At 61.9% G+C, this 16851-nt stretch overlaps 1 protein-coding gene across 5 annotated transcripts in view; it reads left to right on the top strand.

Annotated features, from left to right (window-relative positions):
- Window positions 1–16851, top strand: part of AGAP2 (ArfGAP with GTPase domain, ankyrin repeat and PH domain 2) — a 54828-nt gene that overhangs the window by 20500 nt on the left and 17477 nt on the right. For all 5 annotated transcript variants that reach the window (XM_075901727.2, XM_075901728.2, XM_089774769.1 and 2 more), the window contains exons 2-5: window positions 13704–13762; window positions 14422–14509; window positions 15372–15457; window positions 15640–15781. In XM_075901727.2, coding sequence (XP_075757842.2) covers window positions 13704–13762; window positions 14422–14509; window positions 15372–15457; window positions 15640–15781 — 375 coding nt within the window. The remainder of the gene's footprint in view (window positions 1–13703; window positions 13763–14421; window positions 14510–15371; window positions 15458–15639; window positions 15782–16851) is intronic.

The following is a 16851-nucleotide window of genomic DNA, read 5'->3' as shown; positions in this document are numbered from 1 at the left end:
CGTGTCTGAAGAGACTTGATTTGAGGGGTGGAGCGAGGACCCCGGCTGGGAAGAGCCGCGGAGGGGAAAAGAACAGCCTGTTCTCCAGGCAGCGAGGGGAACGCCCAACAGAACTGGAGTTTAATTCGAATATCCCCTCTGCGTTTCGGTGTGTCGAGAGCAGGCCCCGGCCGACTCAGAGGCCAGGGTGATGGGCCTGGCCTGCAAGCAGACTCCAGCCCTGAACTGTGCTAATTCGCTTCCAAAGCGGAGTGCTTGCTCCGGATTAAAGGCACTTTAGAGGGTTCACACAGAGTGTTCCGCCAGCGGAGTTAGAGCAGCCAATTGCGGACAAGCCCTGAGCGATGTTGCCTCTCCTTTTGTTTTTCTCATCCATGTGCGGAATAAATTTTATTCTGTGCACCCAGCCACAGGCGGCCGGCTGTGGGCGTGCTGCTGATCAGCGGGGCGGCATTAGAATCTCTCCTGGGAGGCCGCCCAGGCCCTCAGCTCCCAGGGATCCTGGGCCTGTGTCTTTCGGGTCCAGATTCTGAAACATCGGGTATGTCCAGGCCTTAGCAGAGCGACCGCTCAGTTCCTGCCCCCTGTAAAATCAGGGGGGTCAATGTGTTAGAGATTGTGCAGTGCCCAGACACCGAGACAAACCCCCGTCTCTGGTGCATCGCAGAGGGGAGCTCGCATAGGAAAAGACCCGGCTCTGATACCTTCTCCCAGCTGGGACGACGGAATCAGCCGGGCTCCACTGGGGCCAGGTCCCCGCTCTGGGGAGCTGTAATGGGGACATGTTCATCTTCCAAACTTGCAAAGTCGTTCCCAAAGGATCTCCCCCCAGCATAGTCCTGCAATATCCCTGCAGCCTGACCCTCCTCTCCAAGGGCGTATTCCTCAGCAACATGCCAAGAGCCACCTGCCTCCTCCCTGCCATCGGTGCGGTGCTGTGGGCAGCCCGGGAGGGGAGCTGAGTTGGGACGTGGACCTGCCTGCTGCCGAGCACCCTCTGAATCCAGGGGGCGAGCGGTGGGGTCACCGAAGGCAGCAGCAGGCAGGATGCAAGGTGTGAGCTACGCTCTGAGCAACTGTGCTCCACACCAGGGCTGTAATTGGTGTCTGCACACACACACACACCCCGACTACACCGGGACGGGCGGGGGTCCAGCTCCTTCGCACCTCCTTTGTTCCCCGCTTGCCTGATCCCCCAGCACAGCCCCCCTCCCCTCGCCACTGGGCCATCCACACAAACAGGAAGTGGGCACTGGGCCAGTGGAGCCATCTCACAGTTTGCTGAGCCGTGAGAACGCAGTTACCACCGGCTGGCGTTCGAATCCCAGCTGAGGTGGGTGGATTTTCCAGCCCAGCGCCTTTCCAGTGAAAAATGCCTTTCCAGCTCCTACGGCCCGTCCCTAAAAGAATTCCCAGAGGAAAACCTCCTGCCTTGTAAAATTCACCCCGGTGGCAAATCCACCAGGAATGGGCCACGTCCGTGGTTGGCACAGAAAGTTTCCTTGGCAAAATGGCGAGGGATCACCTAGGAAACGCTCCGTTGGCAGGGAGCGGGTACCCCGCATCCGTTCCCCTGCCGGGCGTTCTCCGTGGGAAGGGGGATGCAGGGGATTCCCACGGTTATTCCCCCTTCCAAAGGGACGCCTCCTCTCCCGTCTAAGTGTCGCTTGTGAGGTTTTCCGAGGAGAGCCGTCGATGGTGAAACGTTGCCCAGAAAGGTTCCAGTTTCCTTGCAGGGTTGGGAAGGTCTGGGGTCGCCAGGTGTCCGATTTTGAATTGCACAGTCCAGTATTGGAGCTTTCTGTTCGGGAAACAAATTGAGAAACTAGAACTGACTGGTATTTTCTAATTAAGATGTGATGTCATGTCAGATGGGCCCGGTATTTTTGTTGAAACCAGATGGCAACTGTAGGAAGGGCAGACGGGCCGTTGGACGCAATCGGAACGCTTTGTTCCGAGGGGTTTCGGACACGAGGGTTGGGGTTTTCCCTGCGAGATAGCGGTGGGGCGGGGAAAGATTTCTTTGGTGTGGTACCCATTGGCGCAAACAGCTGCCTCTTCACGACGCTGCAAGGAAACGTTTGGGGCCGAGGGGAACGTTTCGCTCGGCCCAAAACAAAAGGGGCTCGGGGCTCGGGTTTTTGGAATGGTCTTGCAGAGAAAATGCCTGAAGGGTTTTGCTTTCGGCCCAGCTTGGAGTGGAATCCCCCCCTCCCCCAAGATGTGGGATTGCCCATGATATGGGAAATTGTCTCCCTGCCTCGGATTTGGCCCCCAAGGGTTTTTTCCCTGTCCCGAGGGGCGGCATCCCGGGGCTGTGGGTGCATCCGAGCAGCAGGGTGCTGGGTGCTGTTCTGTGTCCCAGGCTCAGGCTGTTTGTGGCACCAGGAGCTGTGTCTGGCTGCAGCCACTCAGCCCTCGTTGCGTGCTGGCCCTTAGCTGGGACTCGGAACCGGGTAAGGAGCTGGGTTGTCAGGCCGGCGCCCAGTCTCCTTGGCTGGACGGGGTTACGCTGGGAAGAGCCATGGCTGGCTTCAACCCACGTCTCTGACAGCTGCCTCGCCCTGGCACCAGCTGAAGCCGGGGAACCTGCTGTCGAGCGGCTTATGTAACATGCCCGGGGCGTTTTCCATGGGAGGCGCAGGCTCTGGAGTAGGTTCGGCAGCCGGCTGAGGAGCCGCACGGCAGCTAATGGGAGCCCAGCCAAGCTGGTGGCATGGAAGCTGGAACCACACAGGACTGGGCCGCGCTTGAGGGAGGAACTGAGAGCAGTGCACCCTGGTGGCAGGGGGAGTCTAGGGCGGCGCACCCCGATTGAAGGGGGACCCTGGAATGGTGCATTCTGACGGCCGGGGGAGTCCAAGATGGCACATCCTGAATGAAGGGGGGCCATGGAATGGCACATTCTGACAGCAGGGGAGTCCAGGATGGCACACCCTGATTGAAGGGGGATCCCGGAATGGTGCATTCTGACAGCAGGGGGAGTCCAGGATGGCACACCCTGATTGAAGGGGGGGGCCTCAGAATGGCGCATTCTGACAGCAGGGGGAGTCCAGGATGGTGCACCCTGATTGAAGGGGGACCCCGGAATGGTGCATTCTGACAGCAGGGGGAGTCCAGGATGGTGCACCCTGATTGAAGGGGGACCCCAGAATGGTGCATTCTGACGGCAGAGGGAGTCCAGGATGGCGCACCCCAATTGAAGGGGGGACCCCGGAATGGTGCATTCTGACGGCAGGGGGAGTCCAGGATGAGGCACCCCGATTGAAGGGGGAACCCCGGAACGGTGCATTCTGACGGCAGGGGGAGTCCAGGATGAGGCACCCCGATTAAAGGGGGAACCCCGGAACGGTGCATTCTGACGGCATGGGGAGTCCAGGACAGCACCCTCAGAAGGCAGAGGGCTTTGGGGGAGCAGGCCCCAGCTGCAGGGGTTGCCTGGGACCAGCATGGCCCAATTGGCAGGGGTCACATCTGGCCCATTGGCTCTAAGCTGATTGACCCCAGCTGGGATCTGGCCCTCCACTCCCGCTGCTGGGAGCTGCGCAGGACCCCCCTGCAGGGCTCCGTGGGGCTTAGGCCTGGCTGGGGCTGCTGCTCCTTCCCTGGCCTTTTCCTGCCAGCGGGAGGTGGCTGCCTGCTAGCGCTATCTAGAAGCCGAGGCCTTGGGCAGCTGCCCAGGAGAGATTCAGATGCCACCCAACAGATCAGCAAAGTGCCCACAGCCTCCCACAGCTAGGTGTGTGTTGCTGTTGGTGGTGCACGCTGCCACAGGCCTCGGTGCATGTAACAAAATTTATTCCACGCGTGGGTGGACAGAATTAGAAGGTGCATTGTTCCCTGCCCCTCAGGATCAGTCCACAATGCCCGGTGGGACTGGAGCAGACTTAGTGTGGGGGACAACCAATAGCTCTGCATGGGGGTGACAGCTGATGAATCCACGAGTCGGGATCGAGGGAAGTAACATGCAGTGAAATCACCCACGATTAACCCCTGACCGCGTGTTCTGCATCAGCCTCTTCCATGGGGCCCAGCGGGGTTGGGGGAGGTGCAGGGAAGTGCGTTGTTGTTCCCGAGCCTGATGGTTTGCTCTCAGATCCATTGGTCTTTGTGGTTATTCTGTGCAATCTGGTCATGCCAAATAGCCGCCAGTCAGTGCAGGCCCCTGTCGGGCCAGGCCCTGCATGTACAAAGCAAGAGATGAGCCACTTCCCCGAGAAATTACACTTTAAATAGACAGCGGGCGGGAGGGGAAACTGAGGCACGGTGCTGCGACTTAGAACTGTGCCAGCCTCGGCAGTAAAATAACAGCCAGGCCTGGGTTCTGGTCCCAGCTCTGCTGCTGTCCTGGGCATGTCCTTGTCCTGCCTCGCTGCCCTGTGCCTCAGTTTCCCCTCCCACTCTTTTGTGGTTGTGTTGCTAGTCGTGAGCAGCAGGCCAGGGCCTGTGGTGGAAGGGATGCCCGCTCATATTCCCAGTGCTGTCGCGGGCATCTGCAGTCTCTGCATGGGTTTGTTCCGGCACCGTTTGGGCGTTGAGTCTAATTTGACGAGATGCTGGATTGGCTTTTTTTTTTTCCTCTTCTCAGGAATCATAATAGGTTGTGAAAGGCTCTGTGCCTGGCCGGGGGGTGCGTCTGTCCTCCCCGCTGTGCCTGGGCACCAGGCCAGCCAGCGACAGAGTGCGGGGGAGAGGCGGGGCGGGGTGTGACGTGGGAGTGAGTCAGTGAGGACCCAAAGATGTGAGGAACGGGGTGGAGGTCCCCATGGTCCACGCCCCCTCCCTGGAGGGCGATGACTTTCCTTAGTGCTCCAAAGACCCAGCCACGTGGTGGGAGCTGCGGGGCCAGATGCCACGGTGAAGGGCACAGTGAACACGCAGGCACCGTGCCCGCACAACCTCGCCCTGCGCACGCTCGGTCTGGGAGCATCTCCCTCTTCAGCCCCTGAATCCCTCCCTGGGGGCATGCCCGGGAGCCAGCTGAGGGATGCGGGCAAGGGAGCCGGGCGCACCCAGCACCGGACTGCCACCCTGCACCCTGGCTCCCTTTGCTGGAGGAGGGGGTAACACCACCCCCACATCCCAGCCGAGTCTGGTAGCAGTTCTGTGCCAGGGCTCAGTGCAGCCTCCCGGCCAACCAGGGTGCCCACCGAGTGGGTGGCACATGGCCCCGTGCCTGCACACCTGGGCCCTTTTGGGAGTGGGAGGCCATGCACTTGGTGCAGGTGTGCATTTCATTTCAGTCAGCAGGGGCTAGGAGATTTGCAGCCCAGGTGTGGGGGTCGGGAGGCTGCTTCGGCAAAGCGGGGACCCCCCTTTGGAGAGCCGGTTACGCTCCCGGCCACAACCACCGGGCAGATGCCTTAGCGGAAATCGCAGCCTTTTGGGCCTTGTCCCGGGGCTAGGAGATTTGCAGCCCAGGTGTCCAGGGGCCAGGAGATTTTGGGGGCCAGGGGCCCAGAGACAGCGCACGGGCCCCCGGGAGGCAGGCGGCGTGATCCAGCCAGAGGAGTGAGCAGAAAGCGCCCTGCCCTCATCTTGTCGGGGCCCCAAACACAGGCTGTCGTTTCAGCCACTTCTGGCCTGTGCCAAGGCCCCTCCGGCCCGCCCCACCCTGGCTCAGCCCCAGCACAGGGCGGGCGCGCCGCTAGCTCGGCTTTCAGTGAGAGTCTGGTCTCTGAGACCCCCCGGGTGGGAACCGTGAGGCGGGTACCCATCAGATAAACAGTAGGGGGAAGGGGCAGGGGATTTGCACCCCCGCCTGGTTCGCAGTCACGCCGGTAGCGGGGCTGCAATTAGCAGCGCCGGCCTTGGGTTGTTCCCTGTGCCGGGGGCTCCGATAACACCCCACGGTGTGTAAGACAGTCCCCGCGCTCTGTCTGGGTAGGTGAGGTGTGGGAGGGGAAACTGAGGCAGCAGTCAGGGAAGGAAGGGACCATGGGTCAGAGCCGAGATGCAGTTTGGGGACCGGTTCTGTTCAATATCTTCATCAATGATTTAGATATCGGCAGGGCCGGGTTAAGGGGGGGGCTAGCCGGGCAGCTGCCTGGGGCGCAAACCTACGGGGGCACCTGATTGAAGTGGTAATGGGGTGCCGTGTGCCCGGGCGTGCGGTGCCCCTTACCGCTTCAATCAGGCCCCCCCCATAGGTTGGCGCCCGGGGGTGGGGCTGTGCATGTGCCGCTCGTCTGGGGGCGTGGCACCCCTTATCATGTCAATCAGGCGCCGCGCGCCTGGGGGTGGGGCCGCACATGCGCTGCACGCCCGCTGCCCAGGGTGCAAGTATGGCTCAGTCCGGCACTGGATATCGGCATAGAGAGCGTGGTTATAAAGTTGCAGCTGGTACCAAGCTGGGAGGGTTTGCACATGCTTTGGAGGGGGGATCATAATTCAGACTGCTCCGGACACACTGGAGAAATGGTCGGAGGTCACTAGGACAGAGTTCAATAAGGACAAATGCAAAGCGCCCTGCTTAGGAAAGAGCGATCCGTTTCACACGGACAAAACAGGAAGCGGCTGTCGAGGAAGGAGCCCGGCGGAAAGGGATCTCGGGGTCAGCGTGGACCACAAGCGAACTACGAATCAGCAGGGTGACGCTGTTGCAAAAAAAGCCATCGTCATTGTGGGCTGTATGAATGGGCGTGTTGTGAGCGAGGCAGGAGAAGTCGTTCTTCCGCTCTACGCCGCGCTGATCGGCCCTCCGCTGGAGTGTTGTGTCCAGTTCTGGGCACCGCGTTTCAGCAAAGATGTGGAGCAAGTGGAAACGGTCCAGAGAAGAGCAACACAAATGATGAGGGGTCTAGGGCAGTTGTCCCCAACGCGGTGCCCGCGGGCGCCATGGTGCCCGCCGGGCCATTTCTGTACGCCTGCCGAGTGATCAGGGCCGCTCCCGCCCCCGGGTGCGCGGTACAGGAGCAGCGCTGGCCCCGGGCGCGCGGCATGTGGGCAGCCCCACTCCTGGGCGTATGGCACAGGAGCGGCGCCAGCCCCGGGAGTGTGGCGCATGGGTGGCGCCGACACCGGGCACGCGGCGTATGGGTGGCCCCGCCCCCGGGCGCGTGTGCAGCCCCGCCCTCAGGTGCCCGGCGCGTGAGTAGCCCCGCCCCCAGGGGTGCATTCGGGGTGCAACGGGGGGCTAGCCGCATGCCCTTGGAAGCACAGGGCTTCACCACACTGCGGATGCAAGACTCCCGGGTGCTAATTCCACCACTGTGCCCACCTTGCTGGGACATGGGCTCTGGGAAGAGCCCTGTAAGGCTGGGATTTTGAAAGTCTTCGGGCATTGGGATGTCCACGGGATCCCAACCTGCTTTCGGAGCCTGTCACCCTGTGTATGAACATGGTCTAGCTCCCCCATCAGATATGGGCTGGCTGCAGGAATCCTGGGGGAAGAGCTACTGGCAGGTCTGGTCGTAATGCCAGTCTAGCCACCCGGGGCATCCAGAGCCCAGATCCTCAGTCGGTGCCCAATATCTGTTTAGGATCTCAGCTCAGTCCCCAGGATGGTACAGCTTGGGTAAGCTGCCCAAACTACCCACCTCCGATATCCCTGGCCCGGAGGGGGGGGGCTCTGTAGGCTTCAGAAGGGAGCTCGCGCTACACCCCTGCTCAGGCGGGCGTCTGGCCCATGCGCCCAGCGGGCTGATGGCTTTGGTGAGACGGGCCCGGTACCCACAGCCGTTATCTCTCTGTGTTGTGGTAGGGCCAGGGGATCCCAGCCAGGGTCTGGGGCCTGTCACCCTGGCAGCTGTATGGTCCCGTCCCCTAGAGCAATGGAGGCTGCCAGTGGAATGTCAGCACCTAACTCCCATGGGTTTCAGTGGCAGGGAGGTGTCTAAATCCCACGGACATAGCTCAGGCGCGAGCATCCTCCGGAGAGCAGCGTCCCTTCCCCTGCTTTGCGCCCAGCCTTGTTGCTGCCGCAAAATAGCCTTGGCTCCCAACTCCCTTAGGACCGTCATGGGGTGAGCTGGCCCTTTTAGCGGGGGCGGGATCAGCCACACCTGAGCCGGGTGTCGCCCCATCCCAGCAGGTCCCCTGGCTCCACACTGACTGACCTGAGTCCGGAAGGGGGCAAAGGCCACACCCCTTAAAGGGCCAGCTCACCCAGGCCTGGCGCTGTAGCCTGTGGCGTGCTTTTAAAGCCAGCTGTCGAACTGATCGCCCGCTAATAACATTTCTCGTGTAGGCCTGCGGCTGGGGCAGTCGGATCTCAGGCTCCAGGGCCTACCCTGATCTCTCCCCCAGGGGTCAGGAAGGAATTCCATCCCCTGCCCCCTGGCCCAGGTGTGGCAGAGCCCAACTGGCCAGGTGCATTCTGGGCTTTTCTTCCCGCCACGCCTCAGATATTGGCTGCTGCTGGGCGCAGGATGCTGAACCGGAGGAGCCAAGCGCTGAGGCGGAGCATGTCCCCGGTGTAGCTGACTGGCTGCTGGGAGGCAGGAGGGGTGTTCTGCACCAATCAGGCCGCGGGAGGGCGATGCCAGAGCTGCGACGGTTTGTTCCTGGTTCTCCGGCGGCTGAGGGATGCTCCTGCCAGGTGCTGGGCGGAAGCCGCGGCCCCGTTGGGCACCGTCGTGGAGGAAGGTGCATCGGCGCCTTGGTGCGACTTTGCACGTGCTGCACGGGCACTTGCACACGCGCTACCCCCCGTACGTGCACGCACGGCCCCTGGAGAGGGGCCCTGACCCGTCATCGCCCAGGGCAAAGGGAGCCCGAAGCGAGAGGTGGATTTGCACCCCTGTGGTTAGCAGCGGTGCAAGGAGAATTCGGTCTAGTCCGGCTGCAGGGGGTCCATGAAATGGAGCCCAAAGGCATCAAGGAAAGCCCTTGGCGGGTGGGCCTGCTCTAATTAGTGCTGGGATTCTCCTTCGTTAACCCGGGGGGGAGGGGGATATGTCTGGGGAGAGCCCGGTGTCACGCCAGGAGCGGTTTGCCAGGCGGCCAGACTTTAGCAATCCCTGTGGCTGAATGCCACGGGGAGGGGCTGCCCACGCCCCGTGCACCCGCCTGGCACTGTGCTTGCCATCTGGTTGCGGGGCATGGACGGGAGCAGCCTCTTCAGCTCAATCCTGCTTTCTAGTGTCTTTCTAGTGCCTGCTGCTGAAGTGGGGGCGGGGGTTGCTGGTCTCCTGCCCCCCATCTAGCCCCGTGTCCCTGCAAGGCTGGGACTGTGAGGGGCCTAAGGGAATTAGGCACACCACGGGCATGGGCCGCTCTGTCCATCAGGCCCCTTTGAAAAAATCCTGCCGGGACAAGACGGCTGGCCCGGTGGTGAGGCTGCTTTAGAGAGCCAGGTTTGCGTGCCTCAGTTTCCCCAGCCGGTGTGAAAATCGGTTCCCAGCTTCTCTGGGGGGGGGGGGTGTCCCTGCAGCAGTGGCCTGTTCCTCATTGCAGGCCGTGACCCCTTGCCCATGACCGTGTCCCCAGTAGGGGGCAGCACCTGCCATGCAGAGGGCGCAGGGTGTAGTGGGACATGTGGTGCCCATTCACAAACCCCTGTCAGTTTCCCAACGTTGGGGCCGGCCACGAGCCGTCCAGGTTCTGCTTCCCTGCCAGCGTGGGGCACCCGAGGGTGGAGTCGGGGATCGCTCCCTCTCCCCTCGCTGCTTGGGTCTGCTCCTCCCAGCTCTCGGGGTGCCGGGCAGCGGGGAGGGTGGGGGGCCCACAAGCGACAGCCTTCAGCGGCTGTTAGAGCTGGTCTTACATAACCCCCCAAGCCGACGGTGCCAGCCCGGGGCAGCCAGCTGGGAGAGCGCTCCAAGCCTGTCACTGCGGCTCACAGCACCCAGCAATCACCGTGGCCAGGCAGCTGGGGGCAGAGGCGGATGGATGGTGGAGACGCGACGTCTCTATATTCTTCCCCTATGCCCAGGCCCCCGCCCCCACTTTCTAGTGTCTCTCTAGTGCCTGATGCTGAAGGGGAGGGGGGCAGTTTGCTGGGCTCCTGCCCCCCATCTAGCTCTGCAAGGCTGGGACTGTCAGAGGGGCCTAAGGGAATTAGGCACACCACGGGCACGGGCTGCTCTGGCCATCGGGCCCCTTTGAAAAAGTCCTGCCAGGAGAAGACAGCTGGCCCAGTGGGGAGGGTGCTTCGGAGAGCCAGGTTTCCGTGCCTCAGTTTCCCCATCTTTAAAACAGGGATAAGTCTCTTGCCAGTGGGTTGAGGAGCGTGAGGGGTTCAGGTAGGGTGGTGCTGGGAACCAGACAGGAGCCCGATAGTCTCAGATGGGCCTCTTTGGGTGACATCCCCCCTCGGGGGTCAGGGTGTGGGAGGGGCCCCGAGGGGGGTGGCAAGACCAGCAGCTGGCAGGCATGGGGTAGCACCCGCCGGGAGCCATCTAACACGGTGCCACCGTGGCCGCATGGGAGGTGGCACCCCCAGGTATGGGGCTGTCAGGACACCCCCTCACCCCTAGAAATCCAGAGCCAACAGGGCCGTAGCCTCCGCTCTTGTCTCGCCAGGTCGCTTGGCAACGCACCGGGCACTGTTGCTAAGCAACGGTTCCATGGTAACGCGGAGACGGATTGAGTGATGCCGTGCAGTGCCGGTGGCAGGGCCTGTCCTGCAGGCAGCAGCCTGGGGCCACGGTCGCCTCCCCCAGAGCTTGGCAGAGAGACGCCCTGGAGCCCGAGCTGGGCAAACCGGCGGGGAAAGGACCCCGAGCAGCCAGGCCTCGAACCGGCCCCCTGGCTGCAGCCCGGGCACCCTCACCAGGCGCCAAACCCAGCCGCTGCTGCCCTCGCTGGCCGTGGGGCTGGGCAGTGGGCCCCCCGCTGGCGGGGGCAGGGAACGCTGGGCAAACGGAGCCGTGTCGCCAGGCTGGGTGCAATGTGCGTAGAGGAGGGGGTCCTGGATCCAGGCCCGGCTGGAGGGGCGGTGGCGTGGAGATGGGGCTGCTCTATGTACCTCCAGGAGCCGTGTGTAGGGTGCGCAGGGGAGTGTTTGGGGGTCTGCGTGGGGCCGGGCGGGGGGGCAGACCCCGCCGCCGGGGGAACCCGGGCGCTGCTCCGTGCCTCTCTCCCTCCGGGCTCAATAGGCCAGTGTTCCCCAGAGCCACCAGGCCTGTCAATAGCCTCTCTGTGCCGCCTCTCGGAGCCAGTCAGCTTCCCATGGAAGGGCCCAGGTGCCAGCCCCACCCCCATCCTCGGGCTGGCACAACCCCACCGGCAGGGGTTGATACCAGGGGGCTGCCTGGGAGCTGCTTCCTTCCCAGAGCCCTGTACCCCGCTGCCCCGAGCAGCACTGCAGAACCGCACCTGCGGACCCGGAGCCCTGATGCCGGCTTTGTGGCCCCTGGGCACCAGGCTAGCTGGCATCTGGAGGGCCTGAGGTGGGAGGGCAGGGGAGGAGATGCCAGTGGTGCCAAGTGCCCCACACAAACCCCCTCTGTCTTTATCCATCTTCCCCACACACCCCATCTATCTATCTATCCCCACACACCCCATCTATCTATCTATCTATCTATCTATCTATCTATCTATCTATCTATCTATCCCCACACACCCCCTCTATCTATCTATCTATCTATCTATCTATCTATCTATCTATCTATCTATCTATCTATCTATCTATCTATCCCCACACACCCCATCTATCTATCTATCTATCTATCTATCTATCTATCTATCTATCTATCTATCTATCTATCTATCTATCTATCTATCCCCACACACCCCCTCTATCTATCTATCTATCTATCTATCTATCTATCTATCTATCTATCTATCTATCTGTCTATCTATCCCCACACACCCCATCTATCTATCTATCTATCTATCTATCTATCTATCTATCTATCTATCTATCTATCTATCTATCTATCTATCTATCTATCTATCTATCTATCTATCTATCCCCGCACACCCTCTATCTATCTATCTATCTATCTATCTATCTATCTATCTATCTATCTATCTATCTATCTATCTATCCCCACACACCCCCTCTATCTATCTATCTATCTATCTATCTATCTATCTATCTATCTATCTATCTATCTATCTAACAAGTGGAGTTCCTCAAGGGTCTGTTTTGGGACCCGTACTGTTCAATATCTTCATCAATGATGTAGATATTGGGATAGAGAGTACGCTTATTAAGTTTGCAGATGATACCAAACTGGGTGGGGTTGCGACTTCTTTGGAGGATAGGGACATAATTCAGAATGACCTTAGCAAGTTAGAGAAATGGTCGGAGGTAAACAGGATGAGGTTTAATAGAGAGAAATGCAAAGTGCTCCACTTAGGAAGGAACAATCAGTTCCATACATACAAGATGGGAAGCGACTGTCTAGGAAGGAGCATGGCGGAAAGGGATCTAGGGGTCATAGTGGACCACAAGTTGAATATGAGTCAACAGTGTGATGCTGTTGCAAAAAAAGCAAATATGATTCTAGGTTGTATTAACAGGTGTGTTGTAAGCAAAACTCGTGAAGTCATTCTGCCGCTCTACTCTGCACTAGTTAGGCCTCAGCTGGAGTACTGTGTCCAGTTCTGGGCGCCACATTTCAAGAAAGATGTGGAGAAATTGGAAAGGGTACAGAGAAGAGCGACAAGAATGATTAAAGGTTTAGAGAACATGACCTATGAAGCCAGGCTTCATGAACTTGGCTTGTTTAGTTTGGAAAAAAGAAGATTAAGGGGGGACATGATAGCGGCTTTCAAATATCTAAAAGGGTGTCACAAGGAGGAAGGAGAAAATTTGTTCCTCTTGGTTTCTGAGGACAGGACAAGGAGTAATGGGCTTAAAGTGCAGCAGGGGAGGTTTAGATTGGACATTAGGAAAAAATTCCTAACTGTCAGGGTGGTCAAATATTGGAATAAATTGCCAAGGGAGGTGGTGGAATCTCCCTCTCTGGAGATATTTAAGAACAGGTTAGATAGACATCTGTCAGGGATGGTGTAGACGGAGCTTGATCCTGCCTTGAGGGCAGGGGGCTGGACTCGATGACCTCTCGAGGTCCCTTCCAGTCCTATGATTCTATGATTCTATGATTCTATCTATCTATCTATCTATCTATCTATCTATCTATCTATCTATCTATCTATCTATCTATCTATCTATCTCCACACACCCCATCTATCTATCTATCCCCGCACACCCTCTATCTATCTATCTATCTATCTATCTATCTATCTATCTATCTATCTATCTATCTATCTATCTATCTATCTATCTATCTATCTATCTATCCCCACACACTCCTTCTGTCTGTCTGTCTAGTCTCTGAAGCACCCACCGTTCCAGTATCACGGCCCTGGGACTAGGAACACCCGATGCCCCTCTGGCTCTGCTGAAGGGCTGTTGCGGGCTGGGGTCCTTGCCCTCGCTGCCCGTGCCAGGCTGGCCGTCCGCTCCGCCGGCCCGTGGTGCTCCCGTTCCTGCCTCCGCTCCTGCCTCGCAACCCGCGCGCCCTCTGCCCGTGGCCTCCCCTCCGGGGCAGCGCTGCCCTGCCCGGCCACGGCCACACGGGCCCGCCTGCTGCTCTGCGCACCGGAGGCTGACACGGGCGACTTCCCATCAGCCCCACAGCTCTGCCCTGGGGCCCTCCCGGGAGCCGCGTCCTCCGCCCCCCAGTGCCTGGTGGCTCAGCCCAGCCAGAGCCTGTCCCTCCCTTCATTGGTGGGGAGCTGGCACAGAGCCACCCGGCCCATGAGTGGACTCTCCGTGGGCCTCATGCCCCTTTGCTTCCTCCCTGCAGAGGCCGTAGCAAACAGTCAGGAATGGACCCTCAGCCGCTCCGTCCCGGAGCTCCGACTGGTAGGTGCCTGCGCTCAGCCCTGCCGGTGCCCCTCCTGCCCCACAGCCCCTGCCCCCCAGCCCTGCTGGTGCCCCTCACTCCCAACCTGCAGCCCCTGCCAGCCCAGCCCTGCCCCCCAGCCCTACCAGTGCCCCTCATTCCTGCCCCGCAGCCCCTGCCAGCCCAGCCCTGCCCCCCAGCCCTACCAGTGCCCCTCACTCCTGCCCCACAGCCCCTGCCAGCCCAGCCCTGCCCCCCAGCCCTACCAGTGCCCCTCACTCCTGCCCCACAGCCCCTACCCCCCAGCCCTGCCGGTGCCCCTCACTCCTGCCCCACAGCCCCTGCCAGCCCAGCCCTGCCGATGCCCCTCACTCCTGCTGCCCGTTTCACTGTTAAGGCCTGATGGCACCAAGCCGGGCAGCTGACACTTGGCATCAGTCCAGACCCCCAAGCTCAGGGGCCCTGTGACTGGTGCCACGGATGCTCCCGGGGGCTGTGGAGACGGACGCTGCCCCGGGCCTGCTGCAGGATACCTGAGCTCCCAGCCCAGCTCCTGGGGCCTGGGACGGGCACTGTCTCAGCACCTTGGCCAGCGACCCCGGGGCGGGTGCGGGGGAGGGGGGAGTCTAATCCAGGACCCAGCGCAACATGCCGTGACCTTTGCCCTTTGGCCTCCCAGGGCGTCTTGGGGAGCACGAAGAGCGGGAAGTCGGCGCTTGTCCATCGCTTCCTCACTGGCTCCTACCTGGGCCTGGAGCCAGCGGAGAGTGAGTGCCTGGAGCTGGGGGGGGAGGGAGTGGGCACGGAGCTTCCCCTTGGCTCCTCTCCTGCATGGCCCTGCAGAGACCAGGAGGAGCCTGTAGGGGGCGCTGAATCCAGCCCGTCCCTGCATGTGGGCAGCCAGGCCAGGAGAGTGGAGAATGTTTCCACGCCCAGACCCTGCCGGTTCCACGCCCAGACCCTGCCCGTTCCGTGGCCAGACCCTGCCGCTTCCACGCTCAGACCCTGCCGGTTCCACACTCAGACCCTTCCGGTTCCATGCTCAGACCCTGCCAGTTCCACGGCCAGACCCTGCCGGTTCCACGCTCAGACTCTGCAGTTCCGTGGCCAGACCCTGCCGGTTCCACTCCCAGACCCTGCCGGTTCCACGCCCAGACTCTGCCGGTTCCACACCCAGACCCTGCCGGTTCCATGGCCAGACCCTGCCGGTTCCACACTCAGACCCTGCCGGTTCCACGCTCAGACCCTGCCGGTTCCACGCTCAGACCCTGCCGGTTCCACGCCCAGACCCTGCTGGTTCCACACTCAGACCCTGCCGGTTCCACGCTCAGACCCTGCCGGTTCCACGCCCAGACCCTGCCGGTTCCACGCCCAGACCCTGCCGGTTCCACAATCAGACTCTACCGATTCCACGCCCAGACCCTGCTGGATCTGTGGCCAGACTCTGTCCAGACGGTGCCGGTGCTCCTCACTCCCGACCTGCAGCCCCATTCTGAGCAGAGGCCAGTAACTTGAGCCGTGAGCCCCCTGGGGGCTGATTCCGTAGCCTGGCGGGAGGGGGCTGGGACAGGCAGGGGCCATTGGGCACCGGGGCCATGCTCAGCGCTGGCTCTCCCCCTCTGGCTCCAGGCGGACAGTTCAAGAAGGAAGTGATGGTGGACGGGCAGAACCATCTCTTGCTGATCCGAGAGGAAGCGGGCGCCCCGGATGCCAAGGTAGCGGCTGGGAGAGGGCAGGGACGGGGGAAAGTCTCCTATTCCCTTGCCAGGAGATCAATGGCACAAGGGTCCACAAGATGCCCCCCAGCTCTGGCACTGAGTCGGGGGATTCCCCTCCCTTCAGCCTAGGGGTCTGCCCGGTAGCCCACCCCTCCCTGCTCTTCTCCCCTGTCCCGCAGTTTGCCAGCTGGGCGGACGCCGTGGTCTTTGTGTTCAGTCTGGAGAACGAAGCCAGCTTCCAGGAGGTCTCGCAGTACTACAGCCTCCTGGCCAGCTACCGCAGCCCCTCGGAGGTGGCCGTGGCTCTGGTGGGCACGCAGGGTGAGTGGGGCCGGGGCAGGGCTGGGCCCGGGGAGGGGGTTGGGAGTCCCTGGCGGAAGGTGGCACCAGAGTGGCCCAGAGTGGGTGCTCGCAGCCAGCCGTCGGGATCCAGGCCCTGCATATGCAAGGCAATCCCACAAGGCTGCAGTGACATGGGGGGTGCTCCAGGGGGCACCGTGCACAGGGAGCAGGGCGGGGAGGTCTCTAGGGGGCACTGTGCATGGGGAGCAGGGAGGGGGGGTCTCTAGGGGGCGCCGTGCACAGGGAGCAGGGCGGGGGGGTCTCTAGGGGGCACTGTGCAGCAGGGAGCAGGGTGGGGGGGTCTCTAGGGGGCGCCGTGCACAGGGAGCAGAGTGGGGGGGTGGGGGGGCAGGGCGGGGGGTCTCTAGGGGGCGCCGTGCACAGGGAGCAGGGCGGGGGGGAGGGGGCAGGGGGGGCAGGGAGCAGGGTGGGGGGGTCTCTAGGGGGCGCCGTGCACAGGGAGCAGAGTGGGGGGGTCTCTAGGGGGCGCCGTGCACGGGGAGCAGGGCGGGGGGTCTCTAGGGGGCGCCGTGCACAGGGAGCAGGGCGGGGGGGGGCGGGGGGTCTCTAGGGGGCACCGTGCACAGGGAGCAGAGCGGGGGGGGGTCTCTAGGGGGCGCCGTGCACAGGGAGCAGAGCGGGGGGGGGTCTCTAGGGGGCGCCGTGCACGGGGAGCAGGGCGGGGGGGTCTCTAGGGGGTGCCGTGCACAGGGAGCAGAGTTGGGGGGTCTCTAGGGGGCGCCGTGCACAGGGAGCAGAGTCGGGGGGGTCTCTAGGGGGCACCGTGCATGGGGAGCAGGGCGGGGGGGTCTCTAGGGGGCGCCGTGCACGGGGAGCAGGGCGGGAGGTCTCTAGGGGGCGCCGTGCATGGGGAGCAGGGCGGGGGGGTCTCTAGGGGGCGCCGTGCACGGGGAGCAGGGCGGGAGGTCTCTAGGGGGCGCCGTGCACGGGGAGCAGTGCGGGGGGGTCTCTAGGGGGCGCTGTGCACGGGGAGCAGGGCGGGGGGGTCTCTAGGGGGTGCCGTGCACGGGGAGCAGGGCGGGAGGTCT

This window comes from Pelodiscus sinensis, chromosome 31 (genome assembly GCF_052426305.1).
Source record: "Pelodiscus sinensis isolate ZL-2025 chromosome 31, ASM5242630v1, whole genome shotgun sequence".
NCBI lineage: Eukaryota > Metazoa > Chordata > Testudines > Trionychidae > Pelodiscus > Pelodiscus sinensis.
The sequence above is the reverse complement of the archived record's forward strand: the minus strand, read 5'-3'. Positions and strand labels throughout refer to the sequence as shown.